The sequence below is a fragment of the Chinchilla lanigera genome, unplaced genomic scaffold (genome assembly GCF_000276665.1).
Source record: "Chinchilla lanigera isolate Chin_1 unplaced genomic scaffold, ChiLan1.0 scaffold00028, whole genome shotgun sequence".
NCBI lineage: Eukaryota > Metazoa > Chordata > Mammalia > Rodentia > Chinchillidae > Chinchilla > Chinchilla lanigera.
In genome coordinates, this window is record NW_004955429.1 from 8,265,197 (window position 1) to 8,288,505 (window position 23,309).

General features: G+C 33.7%; 1 protein-coding gene across 1 annotated transcript in view; it reads right to left on the reverse strand.

Annotated features, from left to right (window-relative positions):
• The window catches only part of Plxdc2 (plexin domain containing 2), a 425,675-nt gene that overhangs the window by 123,944 nt on the left and 278,422 nt on the right, over positions 1-23,309 (reverse strand). Inside the window, exons 5-6 of the mRNA XM_005386938.2 lie at positions 5,927-6,049; positions 1,475-1,593 (exon numbers count right to left, since the gene is read on the reverse strand). Coding sequence (XP_005386995.1) covers positions 1,475-1,593; positions 5,927-6,049 — 242 coding nt within the window. The remainder of the gene's footprint in view (positions 1-1,474; positions 1,594-5,926; positions 6,050-23,309) is intronic.

Sequence of the window (23,309 nt, forward strand, 5' to 3'; positions counted from 1 at the left end):
GGAGGAGGAGGAGGAGAAGGAGAAGGAGAAGGAGAAGGAGGAGAAGATTTAGACACAGATGACAAATTCTTCCAAATCAGTTTTTTTCTTAGTGTTCTCTTACTATCACTATTCCATAACCTTATAAAATTATTAGATCATAATGCCAGTGATATCAGAAAACAAAATAAAATGGAATTTCCCAAAATTAAACATCAGCGCAGGGCCCATGCTAATTTTCTCTATATTGTTCCAACTTTAGTGCATTGCTGCCACTGCTGATGGGAGTGTAGATTGGTGAAACCACTGTGGAAAGCAATTTGGAGATTCATCACAAAACTAGGCTTGGAAGTCCCATTTAACCCAGCTATTCCCCTCCTGGATATTTTCCCAGAAGAATTAAAGACATCATACCACAGTGATATATGTGCACCCATGCTTATAGCAGCACAATTTGTCATAGCTAAATCTTGGAAACAACCCAGATGCCCATCAGCTGAGGAATAGATAAAAAAGTTGTAGTATTTTTATGCAATGGAGTATTACTCAGCTATTAAAAAAGATAAACTCCAGGTTTTCATAGGTAAATGGATGCAACTAGAGACCATACTCATAAGTGAAATAAATCGGACCCAGATGTGTAAACAGCATATTCTCTCCTTGGTGTAGGAACCTGAAAGACTAGGTAAAATTGAAAATGTACAATAGATGACAGGAAAGGGAAAGAAATTGTTCAAAGGAAGGAACAACTGGGATGAGGGAAAGAAGAAAAAAGAAAGAAGGAAGGCAAAATACAAATATATGTATCAATAGCTGCGATAACTGCATTGCTGATGTCTAATGGTGTATTGAAATGAACAGTTAGTGCTTACAACATTTTATGTTCTGATCGATTGTGCATGCTTGTGTCTGGTGGTCTGAGCAACTGATTTGCAGGTAACACTATGCAATGGAATTACAATGGTGAACCTCTACCATCTTGTCTAGTAAAACTCTGTATTATTTCTAATGTTTTATCAAAGAATTATTTTCTTATTCTCTTTAATGGTTTGAGCAATCTTTCATTCTTACATCTAGTAATCTGAGCAATGTAGTTGAGGATAGCGATATGCAATGTAACAACCACTGCTGATTCATATTATTTTGTCTTGACACTCTGTATCACTTTGAATGTTCTTGCTTTGATTTGTTTATGTTTGTGATACTGGTATGCTGCTACTGTTCTATTTTTTTGTTTGTTTGTTTCTCATTTACTACTCTCTTTAAAATAAAAAAAGAAAAAAACAGAAATAAACTTGACCTGAAAAACAAAAAACAGCAACAACAACAACAAAATCAGCGCTACCCAGAACATAAAAAGATTTTTTAAGTGAATGAAATAAGTTGGTAAGAACAGAATGTGAGGCTCATTCCTGAGATATCCTGTACTTGACACCTGAAGTAAAGGATCATGGTCAAGGTCAGGGGGGAGGGAAATCACCCCTACATGACTTACTTCTTTGTATCCGAAGATGATGCGTCCGTCTATAAGGAGAGTTGCCTGGAATGTAAAGCTTCCCAAGTTGTAATTATCCTGGAGATGTACATGGTCCCACTGGACAACCAGGGCTGTCCCTAGCGGCAAAAAGAAGAAATGCAACGAGAAAAAATACTGGTCAAGTCATAGGAACATTAGTCTGGCCTTCAAAGCCAGTAATTGTGCTATTTCAATTTTATGTGGCCACTTGGAATTCTGGCATTGAAATAGCATTTAGGATCATTTTTAAAGGATTGAGCATTTTCTCTAAATATTTGGTAAAAATCTAACCTCATACTGAGGCTAATATGGAGCCAACCCAGTGTGGGGGAATTTGGCCTTAGGAATTTCATTAATGTTAATGCATACTATCTGCTTACATTTCTATGAGCCACTTTCAAAACGCAGCCCAAGTGGATTGAATGAACTTCAAATACTTTTGACAAATTCTTAGAAAGGAACACATTCAAAAAACCTATACCTACTTATAAAAGACCTGAAAATGTCTTTTCCATACTTAGAGTTATATTCTTCCACATTGAAGAAGTTCCTTTAACACTAATGGGAATTTTCTTCTTTGATTCACAATGCCTGCATTTTGGTCTTTGTTGTATGGTTTCCAGAAGCCTGCAAGGTACCTTAAAGAGCCCTGGGCTAAGATTTCTGAAGCCTCCTTGAAGTGCACTGGGGTGAATCTGCCAGTGTTTGTTGTGAAACTATTAGCATGAAATATAAGTTGAAAAATAGTTTAGTAGTCAAATCACCAATGAATATTCATACTTTCTATGTAAAGGACATTGTATATATATATATATATATATATATATTTTTTTTTTTTTTAAAGAAAACATATCAGCTAAGGCTTTTGCTTAGTTTTAAATGCTCAATTTTTCTCTTTGGTTAAAAAATCTTGTCAAAAAGTTGTGTTAAAAATGAAACACAGAACTAAAAGAGCAAAACTTCTTTTCTGTGGAAAGTTTACATAAAAATATCACTATCATGTAGCAAAATATTTTCAGCACGCATTTTGTATTGTTAGAAATGTATAAAAATTCTTGAGTTAGTTGGCAATTTTAAATATAGTTAAATATTTTGAACATCCAATTGTGAATCCTTAAGGGTTGTTAAAATATAGAGATGTACAGTATTTCTTTGGAGGAAAAATTTAAAAGTTAAATAAATGTAATTGAACTTCATCTGAGTGCTTTTAGCCAGAAGAAACATCACGTATTCGGCCAAGGAGAAAATCCAACTCTCTTCTTTCCATGGTCCCCTTCATGTCTATACTACCATTTCTTTCAAGGTAGAAAGGCTAGAAGAGAATACCAGGAAACTGCCTAAGATTTTGTCACTGCAGGGTTTTCTGTGCATGGAATGATGAAACTTCTTTTGCTTGTCCACATGTTTCCAACCCTCACACCTCAGTCATTTCCTGATTCTTTAATTTCTATCACAGCTTTGTGGTACAGTGGAAGTAAGAGCTAGACTTCAGAAGACCTAGACAGAAGTCCTACCTTTGTGACTTTTCTGTGTGACAACAGCCACAGCTAACTTGTATGAACCTACTCCCTCCTCCCCTCTAATACGGGAAGTGGTAACTCCTGTCTTCAATGAAGTTCTGCATTGAATATAAGAAAATGAACTGAAAATAAGAGTTCTACATAAACTAGCCAACTATTTTAATTCAATTCTGATGAAGCTATTCCTAATACTTTAGTGTTAGTAGCAAGTTTAAAGAAAACACTGTAAATGCTGTTTTATATTCTGTTATTGGATAGCTCCTCCAACATCCATTGATTTCAATGTTCTTATACAATACCAATAGAATATTGAGTATAAACGTTTCCATTAATTTTTAAAGTAAGCTAAATATTTCTATTCTGTGTTATCAAAGAAACAACATTTCTGGGGCTGGGGATTTAGCTCAGCGGCAAAAGCGCCTGCCTGGCAAGTGCAAGGTCGTGAGTTCGGTTCCCGGTACCGGAGAAAAACAAAAACAAAAACAAAAACAAAAAAGAAACATTTCAAGTTTCATCTTTTATTAACTATTGCTAGAATCTAAAGCTTCATATTATGCAGGTGACTGGAAGTGGCCTTTAGAGATGAATATTTGTTTTGATGTGTTCTTTAGTGTTTTTGTAATCAGGTTCTTACTCAAAATATTGATTTCCATGCAATGCATAGTATGGGAAACAAATAGTAAGTGGACCAGAAAGGCACTTTCCTTGGAAAACTCTGATGTTGGAAAATATATGACTAAAAGAACACTATGGGTTGAAGAACTAAATCTCCCTTTCCAAAGAGCTGGGCGGTCCACCTCTAGGCTACTTCTCTACAGTTACTTGAGCACATGGATCAGACCACAAGAGTTGGCTAAACCATCTTACTGCTGCCTGATCAATAACGGATGCCAATTCTTTATCTTCAAAACAAAAACACAGCTAGAATGAACTAGTGCTACTTAAGGCTTTAGCAACTCCAAATTTTCTGATTCTATGCTTGATCAGGTTTTCTGATTCTATGATCGATCAGGTTTTCTGATCACTGGCAAGAATTATATTGCATTGTTTATTCTTTGTGAGCTATCAAATTAGTTTTCTAGTAAAAGTGGTTATTTGTATAGCTTTGCCACTTTTTTGTACATTAATATGTTGTGACTAACTTAGGCCACATTACTACTCAAGCAAGTTACAACTTTTCAAAGCATCAACTCATTTAAGAATCTAGTGCTATAATTCCTATAGAAATATTACCATAAAAGAAATATTCTATCCTGCTGCTGTCTCCCCTAGAGATGTTTTGCTTTTCTAAAATGCTGCTTCCCATTCTTAAGCAGTCTGTCAGTGATCATAACCAATCAATGTTGAGAACATTTCAGTGAATTGTTGTAATGGGACTTTGTGAAGAGTCTTACAGGATTGAAAAGTGCCTCATTTATTAAATACATACAGCAATTACTCATCATTCATTATATTACAGGAACTCAATATTCCCATTAGTCATTACACAGAAAGCATTTAATAAGGTAAAAATTATAATGCTTTAGTATTAATATGTTATAATTCTTATAGTTAAAATTCATATATTTATTTTATTTTGTTATTTATTCATTCATTGATTATTTATTGTGGACCTACTGCTTATTCAATACCTTTGCCATCAGAGTCATAGCTTTTTTTTTGTTTGTTTGTTTGTTTTGTTTTTTTTGTTTTTCTCCGGTACCAGGAACCGAACTCAAGACCTTGTGCTTGCCAGGCAGGCGCTTTTGCCGCTGAGCTAAATTCCTAGCCCCAGAGTCATAGCTTTTGTTTTCAAAGAATTTAGATCCAGATGAAAAGATATGCATACATTCATTTAAAAATGATTTAAAAATTCATTGACCTAAGAGTAAACTCAAACATTGAGTTCTCTAGGAAGGGACTATCTGAGAGAATATATGAGGAGAGAGTTATTAAGCATATTTTATGACTAATATTTACAATTATTGTGACTAATATTTACATTTATATATTTGGTGTGATTCAAATTGTTTAACATATATTATTTTATCCATGGTTTCTTTTCTCTACCAAAGATACAGCTTTCAATAAGATGTAGAGACAGTAAGAATATATGCCTCCAAGACCTGGAATTTATCATTTGGATTTTATATAACAATAATAATAACAATTATTATCATTAATATTATTTATTATTGACAGTATTGAGGACTGAATGCAGGGTTTTCATGCTGAGCTAAACATCCAGCCCTTTTTAAAATTTTGACACAGGGTCCTGCTGAGTTTCTAAGTTGCCCAGGGTGGATTCGAATTTGTTATCTTCCTGTCTCATCCTCCCAGAGTGCTGAGATTTTCTTTTGGATGTTAATGGCATTTAATATTATACTTGAGGTTTTATCTCTTTTATATGCCTCCCTCACTATAGGGGTAGATTGTTGTCAGTACACACGACAGATCCTAACAGGATCTATTTAATATTTTGAAGTCAGAAATGTTTCATTTTCTTATGTATATTTGAAATACTTACTACCTTATATTTTTAAAAAGGTAATGGATAACGAGTTCATAAGCTCTTAATATCAGTATAATATGCTACTTGCTGCCACTTAAAGATCAGAACTAGCACAATTATAGTCTTGTGGATTTTTAAAACAGGAAGAGCTTTTTCAAAATAGGATTCAATAAATGTATCTGCGTTGCTTACAGGCTATCTACAACTCTTTTTCATACATTTATTAAATGAATAAATGAGTGCCATCTGACCATGTACATTATATGACATAGTAACAGTTAAGAGTATTCACTGTAGTTTCAGGAGATTCGCAGTTTACAAATTTAGCCTGGCCTCCAACCTGCAAGAAAACCCCAATATCTTACAGAAATGTTAGCACAAAAATGTACATTCATCATAAATAGAATAATTAATACATACCATTATCAAAGTATCTGACTGTTGAATTTCTGGATACGCTGGGATCAAAATTTGCCATTAGAGGTGCAATGTACTGTGTGGCTGTTAACATTCGATGCACAACTTCTCCAGTGTATATGAAACCTAAAATTAGGAAAATAAGACACACATTATGAAAAAGATGCTCTGCTGGGCGCAGTGGTGCACATCTGTAATCCCAGCACTCTGGAGGCTGAGGCAGGAGGGTTGTCTAGAGTTGGAGGTCAGTCTGGGCTACCTAGTGAGCTCAAGGCCAGCCTGAACTACATAGTGAAACCCTGTCTCAAAAAACAATGAAAAGAAAAGAAAATAGAAGAAAAGAAAAAAGAAAAAGAAGCCCAGACAAAATTGTCATTAAGCTATTTCCAAGTCAACTGCAGTCATATTTTGAAAATAAAATACCATAGCAGTTACATTATTAAAAAGGGAAATAGTATCTTAATGTCTGATTAATAACATGGAATGGATAAGGTAACAATTCTCATATAATTTGAAAGTACTTTTCAGACTGGGAAATCAGAAATCTATGATATGTACAACTCTAATTTTTGTTTCCCACTTTTCAGTGACTATTATCTAGAAAAAATAATTAGGCTGAAAAATGCTAACATAGCATAAGTAACTTAAATATTCAGATTTTCTATTATTAGTCCTTTATTATTTAAACATTAGCTAGCACAAAAATCCATTTTACAAGTGATTTTATTTTCAAGATGTTTATTTGGATTTTATTAAACTATGAACAGTATAGGACATTTTAGAAATGTCATATGCTAAAATGCAGAGTATGATTTCCATTCCTTTTGTTTGTTTTTTATTGAGAGAGAGCTAAATACCCATGGAGAAGCTTTCAAATTTCTCAGATTGCTCACGCCTTATAATAGTAGAACCCTATCAAGAAGATAAGGTCTATATGTTTCCAGATAAGATGGTAAAGTGTTGACACTACACAAATGCTTTCTATCTAGAAAGTTACCAATGCAGTCTATTCTAGCAGTTGGAAAATGAGAGGGAATTTACTACAGAGGACTTTGGCTTTGAATTAACTTTCAATAGCTCCTATGTTAGGACTCTAACCCATTTTCAATTATTCACACTAGGTTTATTTACTTTGTGGACTATCCATGACAAATTGCTAATTCTATACTGGCTCTTTGCCTCCAAGGTCTTTAGCTGCCTGAAAGAAGAGCCAGCTCAGGGAATGCTAAATGATTTAAATATTAATCTATGAAATACACAATTAAGAATAAATATGCAACATGGGCACACACAATATTATAATATAAAAGGCAGTGAAACTTCTTTGTAACAATGAGTTAACTAAGTATTTGAGGGTATTGATCATTTCTTTTATTTCACAAGAAGCAATAAAACATACAAGATTTTTTAAAATTTCATACAAAAGTGTGTGGTATCTAAATCTCAAAGTAATGTTACCTCATTTATGATTTAAATAAAGATTTTATTGATGCATTGTCATGTTTATTTCTTTAAATTCTAAATTGTGGTTTTCAAGTAAACCATTGTTGAATGAAATCTGTAGTTACAGATTTAGTAAATATTTTACTTATTAAAAAGATCTTAAATGTCCTTTAATAAAAGATGTCGTGTCAACATAGTTATTGTTTCTGTTATATTTCTGTCTAGATTTTCAATCATACCCTTAATGTTCAAAGTCCAATACCACAACTTTAAAATTATAAAGATAAAAAAGTAACTATTTTGGGAGATTTATGATTTATATATTATCCTCACCAGCATTAAATTTCATCACTAAAACAGATAAAAAACTAGTATAAGTAATTTAAATATTCAGATTAAATATTTAAAAATATTTAAAATTTCATCATTAAAACAGATAAAAAATTCTGTAGTCACAACCTTTAAGTAAAATTTTTGAATTTCACTCTGCCAGATTTCTTTCAGAGAGAATGGCTACAAATATTCTCTATATTTCTGTGCGCTAATAGGAGAAATCGCTTAATTTAGAATACAGAGGGCAGTAATTCAAGGCAGGAAGATAATTTTAAATCAGTGCAAAAACCATTCTCCAAAATAACTAAGAAAAGCAGCACTAATTCCTAGAAATAGAGGGTTACAAAATTTGGGGGCACTGATGATTTCAGATACTTAATTCTTTTTGTTTTTTCATTAAATAATTTTTAATTGACAAATAATATTTGCATATATTTATGAATATCATGTAATGTTTCAACACATGCATACACTGTATTGGGCAATGATTAACTCAGAATAACTAGCATGTCCATCACCTTAAGCATTTGTCATATGTTTATACTGAATATGTTAAAAATCTTCATCTAACTACTCTGAGATAGACAATGCATTGTTAGTTATATTCACCTTCTATGCCACAGAACACCAGAATTGCTTCCTTTTATATGACTGTAATGTTATGTTGATTAGCGTTTTGTCACCTCCTCTTCAGCCTACTCTTCTCAATCCTAGTAATCACTGTTCTATCCTGAATTTCTCTAGATGAACCTCTTGAGATCCTACATATATAATTATTACAGTTAATGTTTATACACGCACGAATCCCTGTTTCAACACAGATTCAACAAGCCATTATTTTGCTTTCTGTGACCCAATTATCAGACCATAGAAACAATTAAGTGCTGTTTCTTTTGTTCAGGAAAAGTTATCCCAGACTACAGTTACCGATATTTTCAAAGTGAAGCTTCAGATTTTTCCCAAAGAACTAAGTTAAAATAGGGGAGACTGTATTAATAGTAAGAGTTATAGTCACAGTTCTTCATCTTTCTGTTATTGAAATTTACTATAAATCATAACTTCTATTACTATGAGCATTATAGCTACTGTAACTACAGTGAATGAGAAACAGAGATTGCCATTACAACGTGCCTACCACTATTGTTATTATCACAATTATTAATACCATCCTTGCCAAAAGATGTGAAAAGTAACCCAAGGATGATAAACCCGCACTGCTCTGAAACTATATTATGTTTTGCTAATCTAGGAAATACTTATTTGTTCCTCTTGGCCATAATAAATACTGATTTCTGTCAATATCTTTGAGAGGAATTCTGATTGGTTCTTAACACTTGATTACAACAGTGGCTGGCTCTCCTTAGCTCTTAAATTCTGAGAATTTAAAAATTAAAAAAAAATTTAAAATAATAAAAATGATAAAAAGTAAAAATTTTAAAATATTTTTAAAATTGAGAAATATCATTTCAGCAGTGGGTAGAACAGAATGGAGAGAAACAAGGTTAATGAAAGGAGAAATGCAATTAAGTGTTGAATAGGAACCAGTTATGCAAATTAATGCAACAAAATTTTTTCAAAGCTTTAAAGGCATTCTTAGTGACTAACACACTAATGAGACATGTACCTCTTTTCTCTGGCTGCCCTGGTCATACCTAGTTGTAGAGAAAAACAGTTCATTTCTCTGGCCCTTCACTTTCTAAGCTAATTTAAACAATACTTTTTAATTATTTATTTCAAACTTCTCTGTACCCATTTGGATGGCTAAACATAAAGTAGCTTTACTTATTATGTGCTTTTAATATAAACAGCAATCATCTGTCTAGTAAAGTAGAAAAGTTATTATTACCTAGGAAATTTGGAACTCAGAAGAATGCTCTTATTTAAAGGCAAACATATTTTACTCTTTGAATCTTAAATAATAGCACATTCCCTTTCCTTTCCCTGTTACTAATAAACCTAGAGTCAAGTTCTGAGCTCATCTGTAATCAACAGCTTTGTTCTAGTTGCTTGACAGATCTCCTGGTAGGTGATCTGGAGTTACTTGAATAATCTGATTTTAAACATATGCATCTCATTTAAGTCACTTGAGGACTCTATTACTGTAAACTCTGTTATGAATAAATCCCACTCACTATCTATTTATTAATTATTAAAGGTCTGTAATTATTAAGGTTTTAGTAATTATGACACATATCTATTATGATCTTCATATATTATTAATTAGATCAAGTGTATCAATCATTAATAGATCAAATAGCTGAAATTTATGGATAAGAACTTGGAAAGCAAATTTCTCAGTCTGATTTTTCATCAGAAAAATACTGTGCTAATAGTGATATCAATCTACATAGGTTTTTCAAATATACTATTTTCATATATTCACATCAGTTTATCATACCATAACTTTGAAAAGAATGATGATCATGTATTACTTCCACTTGTTAAATGAAATATTTAATTAGGCTCGGTAATTTGCCCAAAGCCATAGAGCTAGCCTAGGTCTTTAAATTCTAATTTTTGGGATTCAGTATGGTATATTTTAGAATTCCTTTTGAGTACAACCTTATGTAAGGGACTATTGAGGACAGTAAGTGAGGTGGTATACCTTCTCTGGAAGTCATTTCCTAGGCTATCATGTTACGAATGCTGACAGCTCGCATAAGCAAATTAAAAATGCCCCAATAAGATTTCTCAGAACTATATATCCTCCCTCACTGAACTTTATTCGTATCCAAGGACTTTAAGAATAAAAAGACTTCTTTCCTGCTTGAACACTCTGGTACTATCTTTTCCTTGAAGCAGAATGGCAGTGACTTCAAATCATGATACTTCTGTTTTTCTGTATTGCCAAAGCTTCAGGTCTTTTAATGAGAAGATTGTATAAATATGTTTAAATTAAATTCTTTTGTTGCAACCAACCTAACAATACTGAAAGTGATGGGAGAATAAAGTGTAATTAGAGCAGTTATTTCATGGTAGAAACAAATTATTTCCTAGGGGAGTGATTAAAGTACTTAACCTGTCTGGGCCTCAGTTCCCTAAATTTTTTTGGTAGTACGTGTTCCCAAAATATATAAAAAATGCATTCATTGTAAGGAGCTGGCACATATACCAACATACGCATTGCATATATTAGTCCTTTTTTATTTCCTTCTGTAAGTAAAAATTAGAGGAAATTGAAGTGATCAGTTAGTTTTCTGCAAATTTCTATTTTCAGTGCTCTTCTTTAGTGCTTTTGATGTAAATTGGTAACGATTTTTACTCTTAGAGGTATTTACTGTCTTATATATACCAGTTAAGTCTACACTTATAATAGGATGTTTATGACTTTAAAATTACCCTTCAGACTGAAATGTAGTATTATACTTTTCTGAATTATTTCTCCAGGGGATAGGGTGGACCATTGAATCTACGGTAACTACAAGGCAATGGATAATAAAATTCCTTAATGTCCACGATTATTAGTTTGATTTATCTTTCCTTACACTCTGATAGAAAAAGCACTTTGTAAAGCCGTTAACCCCCTATTGGTTGCATATGATTGTTTCATTTAATTGGAAGTGTCACAGTAATAAAGGAAGCATGAAGAAGTTATAATTGCCTGTGAAACATTCTATAAAACTTTAATGTGTAAGGGGCTACATAAAATATTCTATTTCATCATCTTTCTGTTGATATTTTTGACCCCAGAGGCAAGATTGGAGTCAATCTAAATGCCTGTAGGGCACTGAGCATTTCTAGTTAAATGCTACTTTTAGCATGCAAACTACAACAGTATATATCACCTTTGTCATCTTTGTATTGATGCGTACTGTGATCTCTACACATTACTAATTCAACAGACCCGAAGCTAATGGGTAAGGATTAGAAGAACAGATTCTTCATTCCGCATTCTCATTAACATCATATATGATGTGCTCTACTTCCATTCATGAAAATGATTTAACTGAGTGTGGTTTGTGGTAATTGTTTTGTCAACTGTTCAGTGTTGGTGGTGGGAAACTTACGTAAAGCAAACCAATGAAGTCTGAGCATAATTCACTTACATTTTGTACAAATTTTATTTTATAAGCCATAATATATTTTCATATGCTATAAACTATCACACTTAAGACAAATGTTCCTTTATAATTTAGCCATCTTTTGAAAACAAAACCATATGTAGCAGCAATTGCTAATTTGAAAATTAAAAGTTATGGTAGATTATTAGGAAAAGTGATTGTTTGGTAGCTACAACTATACAATGACGGGTTTTATGTAACAGGCTTCCTCTGGACACTGGGAAGATGATGGTTTGTACGTGTAACCTAGATAGTTAATACTAAAAAACCTCCCAAAATTTATATGAGCATACTAACCACTGGTTCCCAGGGGGAAAAACCATAAATATTGCCAATCACTAAGTATTTCCCTTTGCAATTCCAAGCAGCTATTAAGTTAAAATACAACAAGAATATATATTAAGATATATACCTGGGTTCCTAACAAGTAACTTCTAATATTAGTAATCACCAATCATTTTCCCTTTTTATTTTTAACCTGCTATCCAAGTAAAAATATTAAATATATTTTATGTACTACAGGTATGTGTATAAAATGTTAAATATTTCTCATATCATAGACTTCTTCATTATGTGGGCTTAAGGCATGACTGAGGATTACAAACCAAAAAGAAATCCATTTTCCTGGGAAAAGGAGTCAAATGTGCCAACTTGGTTATCTACTGCAAATTATGTTTAGGAAATTACCAATATATTCAATGCCTCTCCCTAATGCTAGAAGAAACATTGGAGTGTATAGATAAGGGGAAGAAGACAGACAAAAAAGCATTTAATACTTTCCTTGCCCATTTTTACTTTGAGCTAATCACAAAGTTGCTGCTTTTAGTTTCTTCTTTCTATTGTGCGCCTAAAAACATAAAAAAGTTAGCGTAACTTGTTCTTAGTTAACTCATGTTAATTCCACTCCCAAGAGCTCCCTTCTCTGTCCTCTCAAGTGCCTCTGACTTAGGACTTCTAAATTCACATCCACACTGCAGGCCGGGAATGGAGATTCTGAGAATTACATAATGCATAAACTAAATGGGGTTTCGTCGTAGAACTGATCTTTTTTGCTTTAAAAATCATACTTATCTCTTCTCTTCAGGTAGATCTAGGTAATATTTCAAAAACCTTAATCATATTGGGACACAAATATCAAGAATATAGCAGAATATGTTTTTAGTCTTTATCTACTCTGAGAAACATTAAACTGAACAACTATTCCTGGATAGAGTAGTACCTTCAAAATGGTTAAGGAGTCCAGGTCTGAGATTACAGTACTGGGATGAAACGTAGAAGTAAGAGGACACACTGAGGTGGTTAGGATGGATAGCTTCAGTTATCTACCAGAATTCTACCAAGCAATTAAAATTCCTAGCTACAGCATTTGTCAGAAAAAGAAATAAAGAGCAACAGAATGAAACAGAATGACAATCATCTGTTTGCAGTTGATGTGATAATAAACACAATATACTAAAGGCTTCATGAAAAACTGCAAAAACTAATAACAAATTCCATAAATTTACAAGATACAAAATCAACATGCAAAAATCACATGGGTTTCTACACACTGACAATAAACCATCCAAGACAGAAGTTAAGAAAACAACCCATATTCTGTAGTATTAAAAATATTTAAGAATTAATTTACCTAAGGGAGAGGAACAACTTCTACACTGAAAATTATAAAGCTTAGATTAACTCAATTGAAAACAAATAGAATGACATTCTATGTTCATAGATCAAAAGAATTAAAATTGTTAAAATGTCCATATTACATAAAGCAATCTATAGTTTTAATTCAATTACTATCAAAATTTGTTTTCTTCACGGAAATAGGGAAAAATTCTAAAATTCATATAGAACTCAAAAGGAGCCAGAATAGCCAAAGTAATTCTTCAGCAAGATGGGCAAAGTTGGAGGTATCACACTACCTATTCCAAGATATCATACTAAGCTGCAGTACTCAAAGGAGCACTGTATTGGCACTGAAATATTTAATCCAGTGAAATAAAACAAAAACCCCTGAATTAAACAGTCTTATATTCATTTGATCTTCAGCAAAGTTGGCAATAGTGCACAGTGGGAGAAACAAATTGTGCTTAAAAAAAATATTGACACATAGAAGAATAGAATTGATCCTATCTCATGCCCAATACAAAAATCAATGTAAAATAAAGACCTAAGTCTAAGAACAGATACTGTAAAACTACAAGAATAAAACATTGAAGAATGTTTGATCTGGACACTGATTGGGGGATAAAAGCAAAAACAGGCATGTGGAATTTCATCAAACTAAAAAGTTTCTTCTGCACAGCAAAAGAAAACAATCTGCTGAGTGAAGAGAAAATCTACAGAATGTTTGCAAGCCACATATTTATTCAGGGATCATTATCTAAAATATACAATAAACTCAACCGCATGGCAAGAAAATAAATAACTCAAGTTTTAAAACTGAATAAGGAACCTGAACAGACATTTTAAAAAGAAAACATAAATAGCTCACAGATATATGAAAAAATGCTTAACATCGCTCATTATTAGAAAAATATAAATTAAAACCAGAACAACACATTATAATTATTTGAATAGCTATTATTAAAAGAAATATGAAGATTAACGGGCATTGGCAAACATGCAAAATGGAACTCAAAGATTGTTGGCGGGAAAGTGAATTAGTGTACCCTATATAAGAGAGATATGCAGATTCCCCTGAAATGTAAACTACATGACCTAGCAATCCTTCTTATGGTTGTCTGTCTAAAAAATTTAAATGTTGAAAGGGTATTTTCACTACTATCTGTATTCACTGCAGCCTTAACCACAATAGCCAATGAGCTCCCTCTGTAGGTAAATGGGTAAAGAAAATGCTGTGTATATATACACAACACAATGCTGATTTACTTCTTAGGTAGTAAATCCCATCATTAGTGACCACGTAGATGAACCTGGGAGAAACGATGCTCAGCAAAATAAGTTAGGCACGGAAAGACAAATAGTGCAATCTGTATGTGAAATCCAAAAAAATTGAACTCTCACAAGCAGAGTGGAACAATGGATGTCTCAGGCGGGGGAGTGGGAAAATGGGAAGATGTTGATCAAAGTGTAGAAAATTTTAGTTATGTAGGATAAAGAAGTTCTACAGATGTGATGTACTGCATGAAGAAACAGTGCTCGTGACACTGTATCACATACTAGAAATATTCTAAAAGACTAGTTCTTAAGTGTTCTCCCAAAAGGAAAAAAAAAATAAAGGCAACTGTTTGAGGTGATGAATAGATTAATAAGGTTGATCATGGTAATTGGTTCACATTGTATATGTGTATATGTAACTTAAAGCATTACATTATATAACATATATACATGGTTTTACTTGGCAGTTATACCTCAAGAAAGCTGGAGGAAAATGTCATCACCCCAGAGGGAAAAAGCCTTACACTTACATGGGAGTTGATATGACTTATTTCTACCTTCACATAGAGAATACAATTTCTGTTATCACAGACTGGATTCACCCTGTCCACAGTGGGACTTACTGTCCAGTACCCAACCAAAGACTGCTTGCTTTGGGTATGCCGATGTGTGTTTACAAGGCCTACGTCCTGACTCCATCTATCATTCTGGACTCTGCTCTCTGTAAGTGACCTTTCTGGAAGCCTATGTCTTATATTCCTGTCTTATGATTATGATCTTAGAGCAGAATTTCTGCTGATGTTGCTTGGGCTCTACGTGCCCTTTTTTGGGTCACTACTTAGAAGAGCACTAGGTGATCCAGCTGTGTGTGGATCTAGGCTCTGTTTGCTTGAGGACAAGATTATGCACTGCTCTGTCTTACCCTTACCCCAGTGCTCCCTGGTATATGATGAGAAGCAAAGGTAAATGTCTTTTATCCTTTTATAAACACCTGAAAACTATCATTAGAAATCTATCTAAATAATGCCCAGACTAGGGGTGGTGGTGCATGTCCACAGTCCTAGCTACTTGGGAAGCTGAAGTAGGAGGATCTCTTAAGCCTTGGAGTTGGATCAGCCTGGAGAACAGAGTGAAGCATTCTCTCCAAAATACATTCTTACATACACACATACACATATGCTCACACAAAGTGCCCTGCAAATAAGATGGCTAAATATAAAGAGGGGCTATTTTTCATGTGTTTTATCATCAAATCATATTGATTTATTGAACCTTCTGTCATATTTCATGTCTTACTTTAAAAATATGGTATAATTAAGTGAAATACATGAGAAAGCAGATTATAACTTTCAGATTCTTGTTCAAAATGGTAGGCTACACAGTCTCTGGTTTACAAATCAAATTTTATTCTACATCTTCACAATAGTAATGATTTTCTCAACTTTATTAATTTTTTACATTTTAAAGAGAATAATAAAAAAGAACAATAGCAAAATACCAACAAGATAGACAAAAACAAAGCAAAAGGTAATGTGAGGAACTTCGCTGAAGATAACACTATGTAATATAACAGCCACTGTTAATTCCTATCATTTTATTCTCAACTTTATTAATCAGAAGCGTTCATTTTCCTTGATTGTTTACCTGTTCCTAAGAGAGACAGTGATCTCATCCCAAAATTGTAGATCTCATCCCTAAACTGAACCAAAATTCATGGAACTCAGGCCATGACTCACCCTGAGGGCACTTACAATCTCTTTATTGTTCTCTTTTCAATGCACAAGAAAGACCATTCAGCTAGACAGGAAGAGGCTAAAAGGGAGAAGTCCTTTGCTTTCTCCAAGGCAGTTATCTGCATTGTACCACTCAAGTTCAGGACCTGTTTCTTCCTTTTTTCTTCCAAAATAACTCAACCAGCCCAAGTGTTTCTTAGATGATTTGAATTTCAATTGCTTTAGCACTTGTCATATAGTTCAAACTATTATCATATTTAATATATACTGTAAAATGTATGTATGTATGTATGTGTTTATATGATGTATGTACAATAGTTTAAATTTATGTACAATGTACATATAGCTATTGTACAGGTCATATTTTATATGTTGTATACAGTAATACCTTGGTTCACAAATGCTTCTGTTCATGAACAGTTCAGTTTGCAAACAGAAGTTTGGCAAAATTTTGCTTCCATTTGTGAACTCTGCATCTGGAGGTGAACATGACTATGGCCATCTTTCATGCATGAACACACTGCGGCATCTTCCCCAGAATCATGGGATGAGTGAAGTTCATGAGTAGAAGTACATTTCTCTCCATGAGGAGGCGAAGTGTAAAGGAGAATCCTCAGATTTGAGCTTGTTCTGTCTTACACACAAATTTGAGTTCTTTTTCTGTCTCTTACAAGCTGAATGAAAACTCATGTCTCATATTGTACTCTCATTAAGTTGTAATTTTTTCTGTAAAATTAGACCCAAATTACACCCTTTTAAACATTACTGTTATGTAGAAAAGATAATGCAGATTCAGCTGTAATTCCACCATTCAACTCAAATATGTGCGGCATGTGCAGTGCTCTGCAACATCCTTTCAAAACCAGGGCTCCACAGTGGTCCTCCCTGCAGCTGCAGGGACTCCTCTTTTTATCTGCTCTTCATCTTTGCAGTAGTTGGCCAGGCTCAAACTTCTACGATATTTCCAGACCTCTTGAGTCATGTGCCCTTTTGCAGTCTCAAAGTTGTGAACCTGACTGCATCTTCTGACCTCTTTAGTAGCCTAATCCCAAAGGTAGGTGATGGTACACAATCTCTCCACTCAGTCCTTCATCCACCATCACAAAGCAGTAGGCTTCATCTCCAGCCATCTTCCATTTGGACCCCAATCAGCCTGTTGTTGCATCTGCTTAGCTAGAACCAGGCTCAGAATTATTTTCCATCTTCCCTAATTGCTTTCTTTGACTTTTGCAAAACAGAGCTGTTAAAAAAATTAAACCAAGATTTCGATAATATTCCTTGAGATTCCCACTAGAAGATAGCAATACCACTCTGCTAACCACTCTTCTTTGCTGCCAGTGGATGTTAGGAAATGTGTGTATAGGATGGGTCGGTTGCCACAATGTCTGGGGTCACCACGGGGACCAGCTGAAGGAGTCAACTGTTAAATTTAATGTACTTCTGCACAACGAAGTACTGCCCTTCCAAATGCCCACTACAGTAATTCCCAACAGTTAAGAAGCTGAGTTGTTGCCCATGCAAGTAGTGACCCCCCATTACATCACCCTGTCTCTCTGAGCCAAACCCAATGACTACATCAGAAGTGCATCAACCTTTCTCTCAACTCAACAAAGTGTCATATATTCATGACTGGGTTGTCACACTGCTTCCCAATGCTGTTGGATATTTCTACTCTCAGCTTCATGGATTTCTCGTAAGTATCTTTATTATTATTGACACATACTCCTAAATTAACTCTCCAAGGAAATTCATTATCTTTAAGCAATAGTTAATTCTCAAGAAATTCCAACTGGAAAATATATATAGGGAAGGTATAAAAAAAAATTGGATGTAAACCCTGGCTCTGCTATTTAATAATTGCATGGTTATAAATATATTATTTAAATGCTCTGATATTTGGTGCTGGCTTCAAAATGTAAATAACACCAAAAAGCATTTGAACAAGACTGTTGTGAGAATTCTGTCTTGTTTACTTTTCTCATTGCTGAGACAAAATACCTGATGCTCAGAATTAAGGAAGGAAAGGTTTATTTAGCTCACAGTTTGTGGAGGTTTCAGTCCATACTTGGCTGGCTCAAAGGCAGAGTGGCACATGGTACAGGGCAACCGTTCATGGTGGCAGAAAACAGCAAAAGCAACAAGAGCAAAAGGGAGGAGTGGCAAAGGGAAGAGCAAGCCTCTTTCCTCCCTTACGTTGTATGCAAGCTACCTGCCTCAGGGCTCTCTGTGTAGCACTCATCCATAATCTCAGCACTAGACCAGGATCTAAAACTCTAGAAGCCGTCCTATGACTGACTGCATGAGGCTCTGGGGGGACATCCAGACACAAACCATAACAGAGATGAATAATGAAAGAAATCTAGTATTATTTCATCCTTGAAACGGACAGTTTCCAAACCAGTGTCATGGTTTCTTTTCCCCTTCACCTTCCACTTTTATTTAAAGGTGTGGTAAATTTCTCAAAATGACTCAACATGAGATGACCATGACTCAATTCATCTAGAAGTTTCTTGAGGTTTCTTTTGCACTGAAGATAACCTGTACATACTCTGGATAGAGAAAAAAAATCATTTTTGCCCAGTGCAGTTGATTTCTAGATTCCAGAGATGTCCTATTGGTCCCTTGGTTCTGGTTGTAGCACAACATTTAGAATTAGGTCTGCTCCTTGAGAAGATAATTGGGGATTTCACTAGTTCCCATTCTGTCTTCTCCTCACCCCTGCCATATAAGCTTCCTCCTTTCATATAAGACATGAGATTCAGTGTTGAGTTGGAGGGACAGAATAATGGTAGCAAGAGTACTGATTTTATTATGCATTCGTATTACAACCTGGGCTTTGGTACTTTCCAGATCCTATTATACATACACATGTATACATATGCACAACATATTGGGAATGACAAAGATAGACCATCTTAAAATACTCAGATTTTATAATTCAGTGCAAAATGTATATTGAACATCTTCAAGTCTAAAACACAATCAATTCCAGGCCACTTACTTCCTCTAAAAGCATCGAAGCCAAGGATTTTTTTTTCATTTTGCTGACCCAGATGCACAGACCCATCAATATCTTCGTTCATAACAAATAGACTGAGATTTCAAAACTGCATTTCTTTTCAGATATAATGAATTCTTTGTAAAATTGGTGCACTCTATTTTAGGAAGTATTGTAATTACTGAAAAACTGAAAGGATCCCTGAACCCTTTTTTTCACATCTACACTTTATATTTCTTTCCTACTCCCTCCCCACGCTAAGTGAAAAGATAAACACAAGTCAAGTTTTTTCAGAGTGTTCTCTTCCTAGTATTGACTCAGAGGAAGATATATTAGAATATACAATCTTCTAGCATGGTTAATGTATAGGATTACTCTTATTCATTTGGAATAAGGTCACTGAAGCCAAAAAGTGGAATTTGGTTAGTGTAACCATTTATCTCACAAATTACATCCTATTTCAAATGCTGATTGTGGGAAGAGAAAGCCTAAATATATTTACTTTCATTTTTCCCTTGACTTTGGGAAGCATTGCTAGGACTGTTTACATTATAAAACTCTTAACTACAAATCTATATACTTCAAAATATTTTGTGTTGTTCCATATCTAGTTTTCGACGTATGCGACTGTGTGTTTTAATAATCTAAAAATAAATCTTAAAAAGATAAAAGTCAAAGTCATAATATATGTGTGGAATTTGTGCTTATGAATATATGACCAAGTAGATAATCAATGTCTGTGTAGTTTCATATACCAGTCACACTAAAATATTCACATATATAATAAAGTACAATAATATAACCTTTAAGGTTATATTAACTACTTACCTCCTCCTGAGAGTAAAAACTCCCATGCACTGTTGTTTATAGTTTCTTTCTTTACTTTATAGTTTTATCTCATATTTTGTATCTCTAAGGAAGATTTGCTTTACCTACTTTTAGACTTTAAAATAAGTGACTCAACCTACAAGCATTCTTCTAAAAGTTTAACAAAAGTTTTTTGTCATGGCTACATTCTTGAATCCTCCTAGTTTTATGTGTTCCATGTGTGCTGTTCCATTTATGATATTCCATTGTATAAACCATCATTTATCAATGAGATTTTGATGGGATTTATATTGCTCAAGTTTGTCATTCTTTGTTTTTGTTAAGCTACTATAAATAGTGCCACCCAAAGTTTCTTCACACATTCCTTTTTTGTAAGACTTTTCTAACTTATACACCTAAATTCTGCATGTTTAGGTCTCAAAAGATACACCTGCCAAACCCACCTGGATAATGCTAAGTTGTTTTCCTAAATGCTGGTAGCAATTAATACATCTATCATTATTGAGTACATATTTCTATTTGTTCATATCTCTATCAAAATTTGATCTTGTCAGATATTTAATTGTTGCCAGTCTTGTGGTTATGAAACCACATCTCATAAGGCATTTTTTATATTTCTATAAAGTTGAGTAACATTAAATTAATTCTTTGCAGAAATTATTTGTCATAGTCTCCATTTCCATGGAATGATTGAAAAAGTCTTAACACTTTGTCTTTTTAATTTGTGGGTTTTGCTTATTAACTAGTCTTTATACGTAAACACTGGATATGATTCCCCTGTCACTTCTTGGTTTGTGTTCTTTTGTGCATTCTTAAAATACTTCTCTACCATGAAGTTATAAGGATCTTTACTTTTGGTGTTAAAAACGTGTTTTCTAAATTGTCCTCTTAAAATGTTTATAAATTTGCCTACTGCATTTAAGATTTTTTATGCCTGAAATTATTTTTGTACTTTATTAGATATGGCTCATTCTGTCTTTTTTTCCCTATAGGCATAGTAACTAGCATGGACTCATTTTATTTTGAACTTGCATCCTATTCTCACTGACTGGCAATACTACCTAAGTCTAATTATCATAAATATATGGGATGCTCTCAGACACCTCAATTCTGATGCACTGGTCAGTTTGTTTATCCCTGTGTTGGCAGCGTAACGTTTTGCTACTATTTCTTCACATTTAGTGAGTGAAAGTCCATCTACTTCCTCTAAGTATGTCTGACAACCATGAGTCCTTTGCTGGTCCTCAGAAATTTTGGGATTAATTTTTCAGGATGTCCTCTGCTGCCTACTAAAATAATAATATTGTTTTGAGAGAAGTTGCTTAAATTATGTCAGTGTGGAAGAAATTCAACCATTTTGATTTTGAATTTCCTAAATCATGAATGTGAGTTCATCTTTATTTATTTAGGTATTCTTAAACCGTGATCACATGGGAAATCATGCAAAGAATCAACAACTGAGATTGCATCTTATTATGAAGCTTTGCACAGCAAAAGAAATCACCAACAGAGTGAAAAGAAAACCCACAGAATGGGGAAAAATTTCAGCAAGTTGTCCTTCAGATAAAGGACTTACAACTAGAGCATATAAAGGATTAAAAAGAATCAAACATCCCAAATTTAAAGAGGCCCGTTCCAAAAATAGGCGTCAGAGATGAAATACACACTTCTCAGATGAAGAAATACAAATGCAAACAAATGTATAAAAAAATGTTCAACATCACTGGTTATTAGAGAAATGCAAATTAAAACAACAAAGTTGAGAGTCCATCTTGGCCCCAGAAAGAATGGCTATCACTAAAAAATCAATCAGTAACAAATTCTGGTGGGGCTGTAGGGGAAAAAGGGATCCTTCTCCACTCTTGGTGGGGAGTGTAGACTGATTCAACCACCGTGGAAATCAGTGTGGAGATTCCTCAAAAAACTAGGATAGAGGTCTGATTTGACCCAGACACTCCCCTTCAGGGTATTTTCCCAGAAGAATTGAAAACATCATACCACATATGTTCACTCATGTTTATAGGAGCACAAATTTGCCCTAGCTAAATCTTGGAAACAATCCAAATGCCCATCAACCGAGGAATGGGTAAAAAAGATGTGGTATTTTTACACAATGGAGTATTACTCAGCTATAAAGAAAGACAAACTCGTAGCTTTTATGGGTAAATGGATGCAACTAGAGACCATGCTCACAAATGAAATAAATCTGACCAGCATGTGTAAACATCATATTGTTTCCCTAGTGTAATACATTGAAAGAGTAAGTTCCAAAATGTACAATAGACATTGAGAAAGGGAAAGAAACAGCTCAAAAGGAAAGAGCAATGGAGAAAATGAGAAAGGAAGGAATATATGTATATATACATACATATGATAGCTAAGAAAATTGTACTATTAATTTCTATTAGTTCATTGAAAGGAACAGTTAGTGTTTGTATTGTTTGATCAGTCTTACATGTCTATATCTGGTAATCTGAACAACTACTTTGAAGATAACAATATGCAATATAATAGCCACTGCCAGTTTCCTACCATCGTATTTTGAAATTCTGTATTGTTTTTACGGTTTTTCCATTGTCTTTAAAATAGAAAAAGCCAAAAGTTATTGTCATTGGAAATATTATGCTCAATTATATTTTCCAACTCTTTGTAGTGGTAATGAAAACATAATTGATATTATATGTTGTTTTTATAATCAGCAGTCTTGCTCGACTGTTAAACTGATTCTAATAATTTCTCTAATTTTAGGAGTTTTACTGTGCTAACAGTTATATCAACTAGAAATGGGATTAGAATTCTTTTCAATTATCATACCTTTTATTTCTTTTTGTTAGTTGTTTAATATGAATTATTTAAATGTGGAAACAATAAATTCCCTTAAACTAGATATCGAATTGATAACTCAAATTTTTTGGTATATGTGCTGCCAAAGTGGGCACAATAACTAAAAATATACAATATAAATATAGTTTTTACATATATATATATATATAATATATATATAAACTTCAGTTAAGCCTTAACATCTGATTATCCAACCAAAGCAAAGCCCTGGGAAATGTTTTTCATGAAGTGGTTCATTTAATTTTCAATTTACT